Source organism: Diachasma alloeum, unplaced genomic scaffold (genome assembly GCF_001412515.2).
Source record: "Diachasma alloeum isolate Michigan unplaced genomic scaffold, Dall2.0 Dall_scaffold_00430, whole genome shotgun sequence".
Classification (NCBI taxonomy): Eukaryota; Metazoa; Arthropoda; class Insecta; order Hymenoptera; family Braconidae; genus Diachasma; species Diachasma alloeum.
In genome coordinates this window covers 807,379-826,396 of record NW_021680569.1, presented here as the reverse complement: position 1 = coordinate 826,396, position 19,018 = coordinate 807,379, and the positions used below count along the sequence as shown (strand labels likewise).

The 19,018-nt window shown below is 37.5% G+C and overlaps 4 protein-coding genes and 1 pseudogene across 6 annotated transcripts; 3 read left to right on the top strand and 2 right to left on the bottom strand.

Moving 5' to 3' along the window:
* Nucleotides 1–241: 241 nt before the first annotated feature.
* On the bottom strand, nt 242–2,318 carry LOC107042187 (V-type proton ATPase subunit D). The gene is made up of 4 exons (XM_015263100.1): nt 2,236–2,318; nt 1,601–1,718; nt 1,026–1,511; nt 242–944 (listed from the first exon to the last, which is right to left on the bottom strand). Exons 1-4 carry the CDS (start codon nt 2,274–2,276, stop codon nt 852–854), a joined length of 738 nt encoding a protein of 245 aa, XP_015118586.1. The 5' UTR covers nt 2,277–2,318; the 3' UTR covers nt 242–851.
* A 264-nt stretch (nt 2,319–2,582) lies between these two features.
* Nucleotides 2,583–3,037, top strand: LOC107042175 (annotated as a pseudogene).
* Nucleotides 3,038–3,399: 362 nt separating this feature from the next.
* Nucleotides 3,400–4,838, bottom strand: LOC107042191 (nucleic acid dioxygenase ALKBH1). The gene is made up of 4 exons (XM_015263106.1): nt 4,665–4,838; nt 4,498–4,606; nt 4,248–4,401; nt 3,400–4,062 (listed from the first exon to the last, which is right to left on the bottom strand). The coding sequence occupies exons 1-4, from the start codon at nt 4,755–4,757 to the stop codon at nt 3,462–3,464; spliced, it is 957 nt and encodes a 318-aa protein (XP_015118592.1). The 5' UTR covers nt 4,758–4,838; the 3' UTR covers nt 3,400–3,461.
* Nucleotides 4,839–6,840: 2,002 nt separating this feature from the next.
* On the top strand, nt 6,841–13,727 carry LOC107042254 (activating transcription factor 3). Of its 2 annotated transcripts, none has more exons than XM_015263244.1 (4): nt 6,841–6,962; nt 10,963–11,224; nt 11,317–11,453; nt 11,598–13,727. In XM_015263244.1, exons 2-4 carry the CDS (start codon nt 10,984–10,986, stop codon nt 12,036–12,038), a joined length of 819 nt encoding a protein of 272 aa, XP_015118730.1. In that variant the 5' UTR covers nt 6,841–6,962; nt 10,963–10,983; the 3' UTR covers nt 12,039–13,727. The 2 variants fall into 2 exon arrangements, with proteins under 2 accessions (XP_015118730.1, XP_015118731.1); XM_015263245.1 differs by lacking the exon at nt 6,841–6,962 and adding an exon at nt 6,972–7,340.
* Nucleotides 13,728–15,392: 1,665 nt separating this feature from the next.
* On the top strand, nt 15,393–18,931 carry LOC107042213 (G2/mitotic-specific cyclin-B3). Of its 2 annotated transcripts, XM_015263142.1 has the most exons (7): nt 15,393–15,512; nt 16,200–16,452; nt 16,559–17,323; nt 17,414–17,569; nt 17,642–17,922; nt 17,987–18,049; nt 18,599–18,931. In XM_015263142.1, the coding sequence occupies exons 2-6, from the start codon at nt 16,228–16,230 to the stop codon at nt 18,036–18,038; spliced, it is 1,479 nt and encodes a 492-aa protein (XP_015118628.1). In that variant the 5' UTR covers nt 15,393–15,512; nt 16,200–16,227; the 3' UTR covers nt 18,039–18,049; nt 18,599–18,931. The 2 variants fall into 2 exon arrangements, with proteins under 2 accessions (XP_015118628.1, XP_015118627.1); XM_015263141.1 differs by having other exon boundaries at nt 17,987–18,931.
* Nucleotides 18,932–19,018: the final 87 nt, after the last annotated feature.

Genomic DNA, 19,018 nt, shown 5'->3' with positions numbered 1-19,018 from the left:
GGCCGTTTGCCGCGTGCGCCCTACTAGTTTCTTTATTGATTGACCTAGTTCTGTGAATTTCTCTCCCATAACCATGGACCCCTGTTTATCACCGTCATAATGACTCCATTCAATTCCAATGATTTTATGGGATTTTCATTCTTCCTCTTGACATTGCACCGTTGGCATTCTTTCGACATTCAAGTATGTCGATGTTCAATGTTGAGAGTTTGAATTTGAGTTGAAATCAATGGCAGACTAATTCCAAACAATTCCAGATATTCATTCATTTATTGATAGCCAGTGAATTAATTTTATAACATGTGATTCTGAAAAATCAACATTCTTACACTATAATTGCAAGCTGTGGAGTGACGGACAAATCGGATGATCTGAGAATACTTTTCGTTCATTTGTTATTAAAAAGAAATATGGATTTGCATTCGAAAACAATTAAAATTAAAGTTATTTCTGTAAGATCATCAATCTCTCAATCTCTTATAATCGCAATTTTCATATTTCTTCTCAAATTAAAACGTATAGGAGTCTAATATTAATTATTGATATATACATTCCGCGACATGTACAAGATTAAACGAGTTATCGATGACAGCGGAAGGAGCTGCAGATTCCCCACAGATATTTCTTCGTTCCAAGTTGAAGAAAAACGATGAACAGTACTTCGCAACGACTTTGTACAATAATTTTATATTCTCTTATTATTTTCTTATGACCTGTGTCATTTAGGCTTGGAATGAGTCTGTAAAGGAGGAGGCATTGGGAGCTCTATGCCTCCTCAATTAGAGACTCTCAAATGGTAGTGAAATTTTGCCACCGAAATGTGCGCGGCAGATATTTACACAGTTTCATTATTAAAAGAGCAAATCGTCGTCCGCCTCTTCAAGCATACTGCCAGGGTCGACTTCTCTGCCAGCTGCGATCAGCTCTAGTCGATGGGCTTCAGCCTGAAAAAAGAACAAGAAACAAGTCAGTGACATTTTTCTCCATCAAATAAATGAATAAATAAATGAACACTCTTCAATTACCTTGGCCTTGATCACTTTCTTCTTGTCCTGAATCTTCTTGAGTCGATAAAATTCTTCCCTCTCAAGCTCATCCAACTCCGAAATTATGTAAGCGAGTGTCCTCTCAATTCTGGGAATGATGACATGCTCAATGGCATTGACACGACGATTCGTGATTTTTATGACTTCATCAAGAGTGACGAAGCTCGTCTGAAGAGAGGCCAGGACAACCAGGAGTTTCACACCCTTCTGGTAGTTCTTCTTGAGCTTCGCCAACTGCTGTCCACCTCTGGCCAGACCAGCTAGCTCGTAAGTATCCGTACCGTCCTGATAAGACTCGAACACTGGGAGATTCACTCCAGCGACATTGTCCTTCTTCGAACGGATTTTAATCTGCGCTTTAGTGACATTCTGGAGAACAACTTGATTGAAATCACCTGTCGCGAATTTCGCCTCTGCCAGCGAGAAGGCAGCCTCTTTCATCACTTCACCCATCAGTGTTTTTGTCTGAAAATCATTGCAAAATCCATTGTTTATAAAAATTGATATTTCCTGGAGTAAGAGGAATTACTGTGACACTAGACTCTCATAATTACTTCAATGATTTTCCCCAGAATCATACGGAAACGCATCTGGAGAGCGTCAGCCTTCTTTTTAAGCAGCCCATGACCTTTTGTTGCTCCCGCAAGACGGGACTTCATCAACATTTGTGCTCTGCAAATTAATAAAATAGTAGTGGTATTGAATTTCATTTTAATTTTTACTTGATAAAGAAGATTCAACAACACGAAGCCAATTACAGGATCAAATTTTATTAGGGGCGAGCGAGGCAAAATAGACACTTGTATCTTTTTTTGCAAATATTAATAACTCATTGAATTTTTAATGAATATAACTAAATGATGATGATGATGCTGTCAAAACTCTTCAGCTTAATTCTGAAGGCCACCGATGAAAAATTGTAAACTGTAAAACCCAAACGAGTGATATTGGTTTTTCATTATCCTATTCAATATAAATAATAGAATAAAATCTTGATTTTTTCAATTATCAGCACTCAGTTGACATAATGAAAAAAAACATCAACGTTAGGGGTTACACCCATTTTTCAATCACTTGATTTTTTCGCAGTAATGACAACAATTATCAGCAGTCAACGATGACAGAATATTTCAGGATATTGCGGTTTCACTTGGGCACATAAAAATGTGAAATATCGTTTATTACTCACCCCCGAGAGGGAAAAATTGGTAGCCTGTCTTTCCCCGACATATTCGCTTTTGGAGTTGATCAAACAGGAATGGAGTAGATCAGCTGACTCTGAGAAACCGGAAGTGCCAGTGGTTTTCTCCCAATGGGCGCGAACACCTCGGTCTCTCACTTGAAATTCAAAAATCCGCTATTCATTTTTTTCGACAAAATCCTATCGAAATCCCCTTTTCGAAGAGGGGAACTAAAATTATGCTTTAAATCATGGAGTTTTTTTTTCGATCATGAAATTATGTAAAACAATGTTGAAATTTTGAATTTTGGATTTTTTGATTATTGAAATTTAACTAAAATAAATTCAGAGTGAAAATGTCAAAAAAAAATATTGAAATTCTTGAAGAAAAGCATATTCTTCCGGGATTGAAAACAATGGAGAATCGAGGTTATTACGTGTGGAAAAGGAAGTCTGAGGAGACTTTGAAGATTTTTGAGGAACCTGACGAGACGAAGAGGAATCATTCCTGGCAGAGTGGAGCACTCAAGAGTGCATGCGAAGACGTTCTTGCAAGGATGAATATTGCGACTTTTCAACAGATAAATGTTAACAAAAGGTTTTTCTTTCAGTCGCTCCGATTGCATCAATTGCATCAAAGAGCAACTTGAAATAATTTTTTACTCGCCCCTCAATCTTCCAGCGATCTCAGATCAGTCTAGATGGATCCGCCAACCTCGGCCTTCTCCAGGCAATCCCACCTGTACAAAGCAGTAGAAGAAGCGAAAAACATTCTACTGAAGAAATATTCCCATGACTCGTCGAAGCGTAAAACTGAAGAGAAGAGATACGTAACAATAGTCACAGGGAGGACTGACAAAACGTTAACTAGCTCTCGACACTTTTTCACAAAAATGGCAATTATCGCCTGGGACTTCCTCAATGTCTCCAACGTCTTCTCCAAGTCTTAATTCGTCATTTTAACCTAAAGGAGGATTTTTCGTTGTGATTAACGCCAAATAAGCTTAATACCTCGATTTTTTATGTAATAATGTAAAACTCAACACTTTACCCTTTTTGTCAAAAAATATATTTATTTGGATACATGTATACCAAAAATTAACAGTGCTATAAATTCGGTTTTGCATTTTGAATCGTTAGGAAACATTTTAAAAATCTGAAAAAGTCGGAAAGTTTACTTTTCGATAAAACTTTATTAAATAATGCATAAATAATCAATCATCTTCAAAATTCAACTAGAAATCGATTTCACTACCTGCTTCATGATCATTCAATTTCATCTGTCCTGATTTTAAAACTCGTCTGACATTCATATTAATCCTCGCTTCGGAAATAAAACTCCTAGCCTTGCTCCAATCCTCACTATTCACAAAGACATCATCTTCCTTCGATTGTTCATCATCCCAAGGTGTTCTACCGGCCGTCACGATTCTCGGAACTCCATGATACCTCAGCCTGGACTCCCCAGACATCACCAGAACATCCCCACTGTGTACAAAAAGAGCATGGGCAGGATCCTCGTACTTCAGTCCCCCAATCAGAAATATTGCACTCTGTCCAAAACTTACAGAAACAAGAGGAGCATCAAGATTATCTTCGGAGTGGTCCACATGACCAGCCAGTGTAGAATTCATCCTATAAAAATTGATAATAGCCGCTTCTGCTTTGAAATTGTCAAACCCAAGGCCCTTCGCTATGGCTTTCGTCATTTCATCTACATCTCCTGGAATTTCGATTTTGTCATCTTCAGTGTAATGTTTCGTATCCCAATTGTGGTGATATCCAAGTGTTGCCCATCGAAGTTTAGGGATGAGCACTGCAGCTCTCTGGTCACCTCTGGACATTCATTATAAATTAAATTGTGATCGTACTTAAAAAAAATATATCTCATTTCACTTGAAAATGAATAAAGCATTAATTTTTTTTTCCATAAAAAAATATAATATAATAGTCAATTTTATTCATTGAAATTCACAAATGATGCTTTTTCCATAGTAAAACAATCATAAATGATGCGTTACCTTGTGCAAACCTCCCACCACGTCTCCTGCTCCCCCAGAACTCCATGGACATCAATATTTAACTTATTAGGCTTCCTCGAGTAATCCTTGAAGCACCTTGTGATCCAGTAACGTTGCCCAGATGAGGTGAAAGGATTCTTAATAAAAATCAGCCCTACCCACAAATAGCAAAGTTTGATATCATGAATACTATAACAAACTTAATTCCATTTAGACATTGCATCCACATAATTCTCACCCCTCTCCTCACCTGGAATATGTGGGAGCTCGAAAATCTCCCAAGAATTCACTGGCTTCAATCCAAAGATACTTCTATCAGTGTTGTATGGTATGGAACATTGCACAGGTAGTCTTCTAACCTTAAATTCAAATGATAAAATGAAAAAAAAAATTTCCAAACATTAACTATTTACCCACCTGTTGGGAAGCTCCGTTTGGCACATCGATTACATTCTCGTTATTCGGTGGAGGATTTCGGCTTTTATAATATTTGAAGTAATCTTTGAACATTATTCATACTGATTCAATTGACTAAGACTCTTACAGGCCTGCGCGCCGCATCTAGGAATGCAAAATTACCGTCATTTTTTACGTACAACAATTCAGCTGTAAATGACCGCAAAAATGACCGTTCTCTGACCACTTCTGACTTGACACACATTTCGTGATTTTCGCAAACTGACCGTCAATTTTAGCAATCGCCAGGAATTATTTCCTATCGTAATTTGTGTTGGAACATCGCCCATCTAGCCGAAAAAAATCCGTCATTTTTGTATTTATCATTTTTTTGCAATTTTTTGTCATTAAATTTCAAGGGTTTTCTCAGAACTTGAATATTTTATGAAAAAAAAATTCAATAAAATTTCAATAGAAATCCAATAGAATTGTCTTTTGAATTCGCTAGATTTTTAGCATTCAACCCCGAATAGATACCGAGGATTGACATTAGTACATGGTTACACATGCAAAATCTTCTGCGTTACAGGTCTGTGTAATTTTCATCGGGACCACTATTCGCAAGAGAAACCACGTAAACCCGTGGTTCTATTATTATCCGCATTGTTTTACATATCTGATCGATACTAATCGCGTCGGTGGATCAACACAGGAGAAATGCCGGTAGTTTTCCTCCCTCGATGGATGTATTTCGTATCGATCATTGTGTTTTTTATTCTTCTCACTTTAAAATGATGATCGGTGCCCATCCCATAAATCTGACGAATCCAAACGACTCATGACTAACTTTGGCATGCAACTCAGGCGAGAGTGCAATTGCCTCCGGGAACGCTATTATTTCATATATTGAGATCCGATGTGTGTTTATGGGAAAAATTAATGTGCAATGGAATACTCAAGGCCCTTTGAAAGCTCAAACTCAACATTAATGCAGGGTAATTTCAATACCTATGTAATTGACCGAATAAAATTGATAGTTTAATCTATCTGATGCATTATCCTACTTTAGAATGCATTAAAAAATCGTATGAAATGATTCAAAGCCGCATTAATACCATATATTAACGTTTTTTTAAATTAAGCTATTAAAAAACCCATATCCATGGTTTATGAGCTACAGATCATGTAAATACAATAAATAATTATCTTGCAGAGATATTAATCAAATTTCTAAACCGCAATCTGTTAAGAATTCATGAATGAAATCTCAGTCACAACGCGATTCAATCAGATGTTGAAGTATATTTTTTTCTTCACGCGACAAATAATATTCCAAGGGTCGATAAATGATTAACCATGTAACTCATATTGAGTGAATAAAAACATGCGATTCCGCCGGAAACTGCAAGCCACTCCGATATTTCATATTCATATTGGTAAACATGAAAGAATAGAGAGCATCGCAAGATTGAAGCAGAGCGTTCGGTTACTTCATCGTAAGGTGACGCCCACGCATGTATCGCGCGGGAGTTACAACCCTGGGATACCTACATCTTCTGAAGGACGAGAAAAATTGTTACAAACGAAAGCATTGAAACAAGGTGTCATAATACGAATTGGAGAACATCCGGAAACGATACTGATTGATTCCCCTTTTATAATCCCCAATAGTGAAAAAAAATTTCACATGACGAATAATCGGAACCACTCCATCAACTCTCATCATTATTACTCTGAACCGGCATGAATTTCGATATTACGAAACATTGAAATCCAAAACTGCAGCTGAACCCCCGCGACAATAACTCTAGCCCCGAGCTTTTGATCTCCTGGCATAAAGCGAAGTGAGACGCAAAGAAAAAGGAGAAGTACTCTTTTGACTTGGGCACTGTGAATTCTGGCGTTTGAAGAGTGACAGTTTCATGTCAACAAATGTCTTGCTCGTGATGGTCGCACCCAGAGCCCCTTGATTCCTCGATGTATGTGCCCGTGAATCCGAGAGAGCTGCGGGAGAGACAGCATCGCACGTCGAACCGAGCCGTTCTCCCCCACTGTGCCGTAGCCAGCCAACAGGATTGCACGATCACGTCACTGACCACCAATCGAACACCGTCGAGGTGACGACTGTTACTAAAAATAGCCTGCGTATATCTAGGCCGGTCGCAGCCGCGAATTAACCACAGTCGCGCGCCGGCAGCCGACGGAGAAGACGGCTCATGTGTTGTTTACGTTATTTTTTTTTTCACCATTTTGTTATCAATATATATAGGATATACTCGTCGATACCCACAGGATATATAACTATTGGATAATCAAGAGGTAAAACAAAGACAGCGAGAGTTTCGTTATATCTGTCTCAATCTTTCATTTGATACACGACACGCAGACACGACAAGTGGTTTTTCGGAGCTTTTCGTACAATTTCAAAACAAGTGCCGTCGATGTTTGCTCTCACCGACCAGTGATAATTCGTCCTGATCATTGAAATATGCTGAAAGAACCCATTGGATAATTGAACGTGCAAATGAATAACACACGTGCTTTGTGAAACGTACTCCGACTTGCATACAATTTACTCAGCGATTGCTCCGAAGTGATAAAGATTAACCGCAAATTGATAAACTGGACTATTTACTTTTTTCTCATTCTCAAGGAGAGAAGGACCCGTGCTCTTAATCACAAGCCGCTGAAATAATTGTGAATAACCCCTTTTTATTATTTTTTTTTCAACTATGTAGGCCGTTCTGCGTATAAGCGCTTCTTTCATAAATACACATTCGAATTTTTTCCAAGATGATTACACTCCCAAGTGCCTTTGCTCTTTTGCCGGCGTGCGATGGATGAAAGGAACAATGGGAACAATAATATATTCCATTCACAGGTGTAAAAAAACGTGTCAGCTATTGACTATTAACAGCTGTAAAATATTCATTAATATCAACACTCGGTTTTGTTAGCTCTTCGAGAAATTATGAAGAGTATAATAAATTCCTGCTGGATTTTATCGCCAGTCTTTCGCTCCGAAACGCAGTAATCTCAAGGACGTGATGCCATGTGGCCTTGCACGCCTCGCCTATCCCGAATTATTATCGATTTTTTTTTAAACTTCGTGAGGAGTTTCTTCGTGAATGACTGCCATTTGCCTCCGGCGACCTAGTGATAACAAAGTAATGGGTATTTTTTTGTTCAATTTGTGTTGCGTGCTGTCACAGTATATTAAAAATCTTCCTTATTTATCTCTTGCCCATGCAGCCATTAAAGTCGGTTATTACAAGCGCGTGTTACTGACAGTCGGGGAAATCACTGAGAGTTACAAAGTGTCTCATTAATGCTAATGGAATTGTCAAGTAATAGCACGTAGTCCTTCTTTCTTTCACTCAGTGTTTTGTGGGAGATGTTTCACCATCCGTCGGTGAAAAAATTTTCCTTTTCTCTCGCGTTGCAAATTAAGTGGAATTATTGATAAAAAAGATTACATACCTTGTACACTGCAACATTTTATCCATCATAAATGTAAATATGCGGTCAAACAGGTGACCTGTCATGCCACGCGTTTCATTGAAAATGAAAAAATACTGAGGAAAAGATATTGCCGTCGGGGCGGAAGAAAAAAAAACATTCCGATTGATTAACGATTATCGGTATGGCCAATTGAAGATGAGGACCTCGAGGCCACGATGTGTATTTTCACAACAATACCACAATTATTGAAATTTCCTCATGTTTTTTTTATTTCTGACCTGAATTTTTTTTTCCACTACGAGACTGTGATGAGTTTCTTTTCACATTTTACATATCTAAAAGCACGTGGCTCAATTATTCTGTTATCTCTTCGATAAAATTAAAGGCGACGGAGCCAAGAACAAACGACCAATACAATTGAATATTTCCCATGTTCTCGTGGCTCGAAAATTTTCTCTCCCCTATAGAGTAATTGGAAGCATACGGGTATTGAAGACCCAATAAATCTCCATCATAATCCTATTCGATGAAATGCTCTGGTGATATCTTGAAGCTAGACGAGAATAAAAATTAAAAGGATCAAGAGTTATAGTTGTCGACTTTGCCTTCTTCCATGTTCCGTATTTTCTGAATATATTCTGTATGTGTGACAAACACACATACTGAACACACGCGAGAGCAGGAAGCATAAATTTTATGAACACCAAACACAGAGGAGTGAGCAACAGCCAAGTGGAAAAGAGACGACAACAATTTCGAAAAAGAATGTAAAAAAAAATCCATTGATCGATCACCGTTGAGCCATTTCCCATTAATGAAATCGTGAGATATATCATTCCGAGTGATCTTTCGGGGGACGCTAGCAAAATATTTTTTCTTCTGTATTTTATCTGTTTCTTCTACGATAAATTTTTACGATGACCTTGTTTCACTCTTCTTCCCTTTGCCCCTTTACTTGTGCTTCCTTCGGAGAGTGGCTCGCGTCGAAGCAAACTTCCACGCGTTTAATATTCATTGGGTCTCCTTTGTTTTGTTTTTCCCTTCTGCCCGTTTTTCTATTTTTCGCTGCTTTATTTCGTTCTTTATGCAGACATACAATTGGTTAAACTCCGCCCATTTAACATTTACATCTAGACGCTCCCCCCATGTTCTTATTTTTTCATCCAAAATTGAGATGAAAAAAAATCCCCTAGAAGGAGATGTCTTTGTTGAGAAGAAGCCAGCCGCCCACATCCCCGAGTTTTGTGTGTCAACGACCGAACTCCCGAAAAAAAGCACGAGAAAAAGTTTTGAATGCCAGATGCTCCTCCCCCTCCCCCATCCCCCTGTTAGTACATAAGCATCGAAACACATTGCGTAAGAGTAAAACGCGTCAGACAGTACTATATAATGCGTTTTGTAAATTACTCAAGTTCTGCCGGCGCGTTTGTCGTCCAAAATTGGGTTCGCCCGCCGAAATCATCCAATTATCCTTTACTATAACCGCTTCCCACAGTTCTCCCTCGTCTCGTTTCCATTTTTTTCATCCTTCTCACCAGAGAAATTCCACGAAATCAAGATCCAAGAATATAGATATGATTTTTACATTCCATTTTGCTTATTGCTACTCTGCAACATATTAAATGTTACAATGTTGCTCTTGCATTGGTTAATTGCACACAATACTCGCCCTTATGGTAACTCTACACTGCTAATCGTTGATACCTGATACCGAGATGAGAAATAATCCTAGAGACGATAACACACTGAACGAACCAATTCTGCACGTGCTATCGCACATTTTATTATCTAATGAAAGTGAAGTTCGCCGCATGAATACATGGATTTATAAATGAATGAATGATTTTTCAAATTTCATTTCGAGCAGAATTGATGAGTTATGCTTGGCAGAACGTGGAGAAGGTGAATTCCGGGGCATTCGGACTATACGTCAAAATCAAATGATATCTATTATTAGATTCTAACGATGCCCATCTAATGAAAAATCTCATTACATTCTCATTGTTTAAAAATACATCAAAGATATCATTAAACATTTCCAACAACCCGAACAACCTCGTTACAAATAAAAAGACAAATGAAGTTTTATTTCTAGTTGCCGCTGTAACTCATGAATATTCGACTTTGAAATTCAGAAGAAAACCTTTTGAACGTTTCGATAATAAATGCCACACCTCAAGGGACATTTTCGGCTTTTCTCAGCCATCACCTGAGCCGCTTTTCAGCGTCAGAAATAGTTGACGTTTAGAGTGTTTTCAGCAAAGGCGGGGACCACCCATAAGTCTACTACACAAAATACCATTTTCTGTGTCCGCTTCAATCCACCTGTCATCCTTTCATTTATTTATTTATTTTTTCTATTCCTCTCTCCTCATTGCCAGTCGATTCTTGCTTTCACGATTCACTTCTATTGCGTCATCCGGACTCGCGTAGAGGTCACAATGAATAGTGTGTATTAATAAAACAAAAAAAAGGCAATTTCTAGTTTGAATGCAAACACAGAAAAAGGTCATGCACAGTGAAAGAAGGAGTGAAAAAAATTATTCCAGAATTGAAATCCGTGATTTTTAACTATTATTTTGGGAATTCAGTTAGCGGTCCCTCCACAATGTGTTAATTAAATTCTTGTTTGTTTTATTCCCTTTTATCCTCGCGTCAAAAAAAAATAATCGCACTTTCTGGGAAGAATTCGACCTCGACGAACACTTTATTATATCACAATTGGGTTCTTTATGCGAAGGTCAATCGCACATGTTTTTTTTTTTTAACAAAACCTCATCTAGGATAATTATGCAGCGAATTTAATGTAAATGAAAGAGCGACGGAACTCATGTCCATATTTTTCGTCTTGTTATAGGTTCAATGTTAAGCATTGATCATGTACAATCTAAACGTGAACGTGAATCCTAGTCCAACGGCTGCCGCGGGTCTACTCGGCGTTGCGGCGGCCGAGGTCACGCCGAGGACACCGGAGATTGTAAATTCATTAATTGCAATGACAAATCCCTTCGAGGGTTTTGCCGGTGAAAAAAGTCGAGAGAGGACGGACTCGACTAGCAGCGGGGGTGAGACAAGCCCGCCTAGTGTGCAGCATACTTGCAGTCAGTTGATAAAAGAAGGTGAAGAGCAAAAATTTCAATCGTGAAAACTATTCCTTTAAATAATTACATCATCACTTGAATGAATAATTTATTTATTTTGGTCGCAATAGGACTCAAGTTAACGCTGCAGACGAAAAGGCGAGCGCACGGCAGCGGTGATGAGGGGAAAAAGAAGTCGAGGAAGGAGGACAATAGTGCTGATGATGAGGAGGACGATGATTCTAGTAACCACAACTTTAGAGCTGGGGTAAAAATCATTTTGTCGTTTCTAACTCAGAGACAAATGTATCAATTGAGCTCAATCTAGATACACCGCAAAGGGAAAGAATTTTACGGCCGAGAATGAGAGAGGGTGTGTATTCTCAATAAGAGTTTTTAAAAATTGTTACAGTTGACACCGGAAGACGAAGAAAGACGCAGAAGACGAAGAGAGCGCAACAAAATAGCAGCGACAAAGTGCAGATTAAAAAAGCGTGAAAAAACAGTGATTCTGGTGCAGGAATCGGAAACCCTAGAGTCTCAGAATCATGACTTAAAATCCCAGATCCAAGAGCTGGAGACCCAGAGAAGAAGACTCGTGGACATGTTGAGCCTCCACACCCCGACATGTCTCAAACAAGGTGTGAATAACGACACGTCCTGTCAGCAGTTCAACGATCCCCTTTACATCCACAATTACCAGGATAATTATCCACCACCGGCGCTGAATCAGCCCCAGAATTGTGTTACTGACTATCCGGTAAAAGTCGAGAGTTACGAGACATCGGGACAGGATTATTATAGAGAGGACAGCCCGTTTGTTCCCACCTCGGACGCCGGATGTACAGCTTAGTCTATGTTAATATTCGTTTTTTTTTCTTTTTCAAATTAAGTCTCTGCAATCTCTCGAAATTAATGATATCTCTCCGTGACATCGTCAATTCCATCAATAACATTGATAAAACTGCAGAGAAAATGACTATGCATTCCATGAGAAAGTTGACAGATTCGAAATGATAAAATCGTTCAAGTGAATATCAGTGCCTTCCGTTCATAAACGTCCACAACAGATTGAAATTAAGTTTCAAGTCGCGAAAATTGTGTGCTCTCTCTCTCTATTCCTGAGACAATTCTTTTCTTTTTTCAATCACGCCATCTTTTCATTTATCTCTTTTGCCTTTTTATTTTAGTTGTAAAGCCAATATGAAAGACATTCCTCTCGTTAATAATCCTACTGAGACATTCTTCTCTAACCCGAAATCCGAGAAAAACAATGAAATATAATTGTCGATTCTTAATCACGAGTGTTGACTGTCAGTTGCGTCGAGTACAAGTGCAGGACACGTGCTCATAATGAGTTTTTTCATCTAAAAAAAATCAGTTATCGAATGAAAATTAATTTTCGCCCACTCCTTTATCGAAACAGTACGTAGGGGAGGATGGAACAGAATGGAACATTTCCATATTGTCCCACTCTCCCTTAATAAACGAAGTTAACCACAAAGTTATTAACACTTATGCCATGGTGCTTTAAAACAGATGATACCTATTATACTGATAAGTACATCATAGATATTTAATGATTATTAAGTACATTTTATACGCAAAGTATCTTTAACGAGTTTTAAGTATAAAACGTTCAACGTTACTAAGGTTTACACGCTTAATATGAATGTATTTTTTAAGAGAAAATTTTTATTGCATTACCTAACAATATACCTCAGATGTAATGCGCGGGTTATACCAAGGTATCCAGAAATTACTCCACGACCGATTAATTTTCCCCAATTATTTTTTCAAATTGAATTTTGAGAGGATTCATTGGTCGTCGAATCAATAACTGAGATTGTGCGTTTCCATAATTAACAAACGTTAATTATTATTTTTTGTTGGTAAAACGCACGGTGATTTTTTTGCGTATTCATGATTAAAGAATTCAATAATAAAATGCTTAAGGCCATGAAGGGAAGGCCAGCTGCTTTTGTTACGGAATGTTGTCGGAGTATTTCAAAATCGTGCGCTCTTCCACGTTCGTTCTCTTCCGAGTCTTGAAATTATTTTGAGAGGAAAACAGAAATTCATTTGAATTGATGACTGTGTATTGGCCACAGCGTTCTTCAGCAATTTGACAATTGAAGAATGATTGAATGACAAGAATTTCTTGTCAAAGACCAAAACAATCGTCGTCAATTCAAAATGCAATGCTTCAACGGTCGAAAAACCTCGACTGAAGAATGAAGCAATTGAACGAATGATAATGCGCATGATTTTGCATCAAGTCAAATGGATAAAAAACAAAGTGCTTCTTTGTAGCTCTAACAGTCTGCCATATGCATCAATTCTCAAGATATTGATGCAAAATATTCTCGATTGTTCAATGTCAAATGTGCATTTTTTTTTATTGACGATTTCAAAATGATCCATTGGATCTACGAACGTGATTTTTCACCATTAAAGTGCCTTAAATATTACAGATTTTGTTATGATTATATAACACATGTGAAAAAACAGAATGAAATAAAACTCAACTGCAATGTCGAAATTATTGTTTTTTTATTACAAAATTCATCAATACACACTCACATATATTCTCTCATCCACATCATTCACAATTCGAATCACAACATATTAATTCTGCTTCAATATATTCTTGAAGGAAGTAATTGAAAATATTCTCTTAACAATAAATACAATTTATAGATTTTAGAGGTAAGTTTTATGAACCCCTGAAATGAGAAAATAAAACATCCAAAATTACCAATCAGAAACCAGATAAATTCAAAATAAAATTGAATAAATTGATATTCTACTTACACAATGATGTTGTTAATAGGAATGTGGATGAGTTTGACAAAAAATCCAATGAATCCCATTATGCAGAAGCCGATAGCAGTGGCGAGGGCAATTTTCTGGAATTCTGTAATAGAAGAAACGGTGAAGAATCTATTTAATTCATGAGGAACATCGAGAATGGTGGGGAATAATGGACACCTCAGACATTTGCCAATTGAGCCCATCATAAAGGGACAGAGGTGTGAAAAAAAATTCATGTTATCACTGATGAAATAAAGCCTAGTGTCCATGTTCTAACCAAGAGTAAAAAATCGAAGAAGGGAAGTACTGTTTCTTACCTTTCCTATCTGGTTTCGTACATCTCTTGACAAGCCTGATACTGTCTCTGGTGAATTTACGGCTGGGTTCGGTGAACTTCTGGATCTGATCCATTTTGTTCGACTGTTTCTGTGAAAAGCCAGGTTGTAAAAATAATCCCAGACTGTTGGTTTCATTCCAATTGGCTTAGAATTACATATTTACGCCAAACGACTCGAAAAACACATCAGATTGGCTCGAAATTACTCCTCAAAATCCATATGTCATGGCAAAAAACATTATCAAAGCCATAATAACCCATGAACAAAATGCTTAATTAATCTCGACTTCGACTTTATTTACAACTGAACGAAGACACATGATTATTTGCTCAATGCAGTTGCATTGTTGACATTCACAGAGAAATTAATTCAATACCCATAACTATTTGAGAAATATTCGATGAATGGTGTGGCAAAATAATACTCACGTTGTTTAGTCGACGAGTACACGCAGCAAAGTGTTATTTGACGGTTCTGAAGGACTGAATCTTCATGCTACACTGGAGCTACGTGGACGAGATACGGCAAAACGTCACTTCCGGTGTACTGACGTTGGAGCCCCCAAACGGAAATTCTAAAACGTGGATTTAAGCGGGATATTTTGTATTACATCATTTTCTACCTAGATCAAACCCATTCCAGGGAATAATTCATTGAAAAATTTCAACTTTTTCATATTCACAAAACAATATTATGCGTTTAAATGCTCAGGACGATAATATGTTTCGTAAATCTTTGTAATTCAACTCAAAAAATTATTCTCGTAATAAAAAAATGTGAGGAAAAAAATATGCCTTCAACCTCTCAATTCATAAAATAGAAATTATCATAAATTCTTGAATTTATGGGGTTGATGTCCGAATTTTAAAGAAAAATGTGTAAAATTCTCGTCTCGGTAATATAGATCACTGTTTTACTTTTTGGTGACAATTCCCCATGAACCAGCGGATACTCCCCCTGCTGTTATTCTGGGGACATTTCACGCATTTCTAGAATCCGTCAGCCAATCAGAGCAATGTGTAACCGTAACTTTGATATTTTTGAACAAGCGTCAACTTCAGTTGTCTCTTGGCAATGGAAAGCGAAGCAACTGGGACAATTAGTTGACAAATAAATCGTAAAATTACAGTTTCTCCATTGTTTGGAGGGCCAGAGACAGCTAAAGAGTTACCCAGGTACTTGTTAAGCCATTCAGTCGAGAAAAATCGTGTCAATTTATTCATAATTCATTGATCATTGAGGTTGTAACCGTTACGCCGATTGTTTTTGATTCCGTGTCTAACGCCAACGGCCTTCCTCCCCGAGCATCTCACTCTCGATATTTATTTAATTTTTTCTCGTCATCTCGAGGGAATTTCTGCAGGGGTTTACGGAATCCTGTGGTAGTTAGGTTATCTGAAATTTTATTTGGGGCTGACTGTGACATATTATTTATTGATTTTTTGGGAGATGCATTCCCGCGTTTTTTGATGGTTGCCCATGCCCTGCTTGAGCATCACACGTTGCTCCGTCCTTCCAAGGACCTCCAAAGGTCGAGATTTCGGGAAAATATTCTCTTCAGGCGTCGGACATTTTATTCATTCTCCGTCTCATTCCTTCCATTCATCATTTTTTCGCCTTCATTCGTAGAAATGTTGGCGCTTCTCATTCCTTTTAATTGCCAATAAAACCAGTCAACTAATTTGTTTATTGATAGTGAATGAGACATCAAAGAAAAGAAGAAAATGGCCTCGAAAAAAATGGTCAATAATGCGAATAAACATTAATTTTTACATCTCATTCATTCCATTCATAATTTTTGCGAATGACAATATCGAATTAATTTCGTAGTCTCGAGGATTGATGACTTTATTTATTGACAGTGAGTGAGACGTCGAAGAAGGAGAGAAGATGGCCCCGACAAAAATAGTCAATAGTCAGAATAAACATCCAAATACAGCGATCGTCATGAGGAAGGGAATCACAACGAGAAATCAGAAGGCAGCGTTGGCCAACAATCCAGTTAGCACGAAAATGCCGACGGTCGTTAAGGACTCGAGGATTAAAAGGAAAGCGGAGGCCTCGCCTCTCAAAGAAAAAACTACCAAACGATCAGCTCTAGGGAATATTACCAATGTGAGTGTATATTCTTCCTAACAAAAAAGTCATTTCTCAATTCTATTTCATGATTTTTTTCATAATAAATTTTTTTTTAAACGGTAAATATGAAATTTTTCTCCAGGCTATTGGAAAATCATTAGGTGTACAATTACCAGAGGCCAAAAGAGTAGTAAAAAAATCACAAGTATTACAACCCGTGAAATCCTCAGCAGCCCCAGCTCACAATCTCAGAAACACTGAGAGATTAGTAGTTAAAACTGACAATGTGATACCAGCTAAACCAAAAGTAGCGACACGAGCTAAAGTAGCTAAAAGGGCTGAGGATCATGTTGACGTGACAAGTAAAGTAACAAATGTCAGAAGAAGCCTTGACATGGAAAAATCCGAAGAGAGTTCGTTGTACGTTAGCGCTCTCGAGGATGTGTCTGAGGAAGTGTCCAAGAAGAATGATAAAAATGCTAAACTCCAAGAGAAAAAGGAGAAAGAAAAGCCTCGAGTGGTGAAGAAAGAGTCAATTGCGGAGCGTTTGGACGCTCCTCCCTCGAGGACACTACCACCAGGAGTCTCGTGGGACTTTGACGTTGAAAACTGGACTGATCCTTACCAAGTGTCCCCCTATGCCATGGAAATATTTGAGTATCTCAAAAGTAGAGAAAAATTGTTCCCCATCGGTGATTACATGGAGAAACAAGTCTGTTTGTCACGGTGGATGAGATCGTTGCTGGTGGACTGGATGGTGGAAGTCCAAGAATCATTTGAACTAAATCACGAGACTCTCTACTTGGCTGTGAAGCTTGTGGACTTGTATCTGACTAAAGTCACTGTAGGAAAGGAAACGTTACAACTTTTGGGTGCTGCCAGCTTATTCATTGCTAGTAAATTTGACGTGAGTAGAAAATTTTAAAACCTTTATGAGAGGAATTAATTTATCAACGATAGATGATGTGACATTTCAATGGTCTTTTAACCGTTTTAGGAAAGGATACCCCCCATGATTGAAGATTTTTTGTATATTTGTGATGGTGCTTACAATCAACGAGAATTGATTAGGATGGAAATGAATGTATTGAAAATTGTTGATTTTGACCTCGGAATTCCACTGTCCTACAGATTCTTAAGACGATATGCGAGGGTAATTGTTCAATTTATAAAGTAGGATAACATATTTTTTAATCAATTGATGAGACAATTGTAAACTTTTCAGTGTGCTAAAGTGTCGATGCCAACCCTGACCCTAGCCCGTTACATTCTCGAATACTCCTTGATGGATTACTCCACGATAATGTTTAGTGACAGCAAAATTGCAGCAGCTGCCCTGCTTCTTGCACTTCAGATGAAGGATCTGGGTGGCTGGACACCAACATTAGAATATTACACAGGGTACAAAGTCAAAGACCTCAGGGAAATTGTCAAAGTGCTCAATGAAGGACTCCATAAGAAGCAGAAAGATGCCCTGGCAACTGTTCGCAATAAATATAGTCACAAGTGAGTTCAACTGAAATTTTAGAAATTTCATTAAAAAATTTAATTTTCTATTTGTTCTCTGCAGGATTTTCTTCGAGGTTGCCAAAGTACCACTTAAGGATGTGTTAGATGTATAGCCAACTTGAATGTAAGTACTGCTAGCACAATTTATTGTCTGGAATTCTCGTCGAGAATTATTGTTGTATCAACATGGATTAATTAGAAAATGCCATCAGGAGTGAGGAGAAATCATCGGGGGGGAATAAGTCTGAAGTTTTAGGACTTTTTTTTAGCACAATAAAATTTATATTATGACAAGGTGGAACATGACAAATCACAATAGTATAAAAACTTATAAAAAAAAAAGAGTGAGTTAATATGAAATACCAGAGTGAAAACAAAACAAAAAGAAAAAGATTCTGCATGATCAGACTCAAGACACTTTTGACATTATTTATGAATTATTTTTCGTGAGATAACTAGTATGCTCAGTATTTTTAAGTTATTTTATTACGATTTTTTTTCATCTCCTTTATTTGTTGAGAAATCTTTTAACTCATACCTACATATAAACGAAACAATGTATTTTCTAGGAGATTTTTTTCTTTTTCGTCATTTTTTTAAACTGATAACAGTCACTCACCTGTCCTTACCTCATTAAATGTTGTTAAATGTGCGAAAATGTCTCTTCGTACAGACTGATACCAAGTAATCACTTGTGGCATAAACGACGAATCGCTGAACGGAGATTCTGAGAAGAGAGGCTGATGTGACATTTAAAATCTCAGAAATTCTCAATCCATTCTTGGAAATCATATTAGTCAATATTCATAATCATTTCTGACATACTTATGTACATATATGATGTAAAAATGACTTCATCGAGTACAGAGAATGATAGACCATCGAAATTAGAGAACATGTGGGCACTATTTTTAGATGATGCATTATTTTTAAAACATGAACATACTGATGAGATTTTAATACATTATCCGCAAGAAAGAGTGAATAAAATGACTATCTACATGAATTGAGAAAAGGATTACTCTATTCTATCCATGAAAATTATTTGCATGCAAATAAAATTCGAGTAACAATTTCCATCAAAATGTAGAAT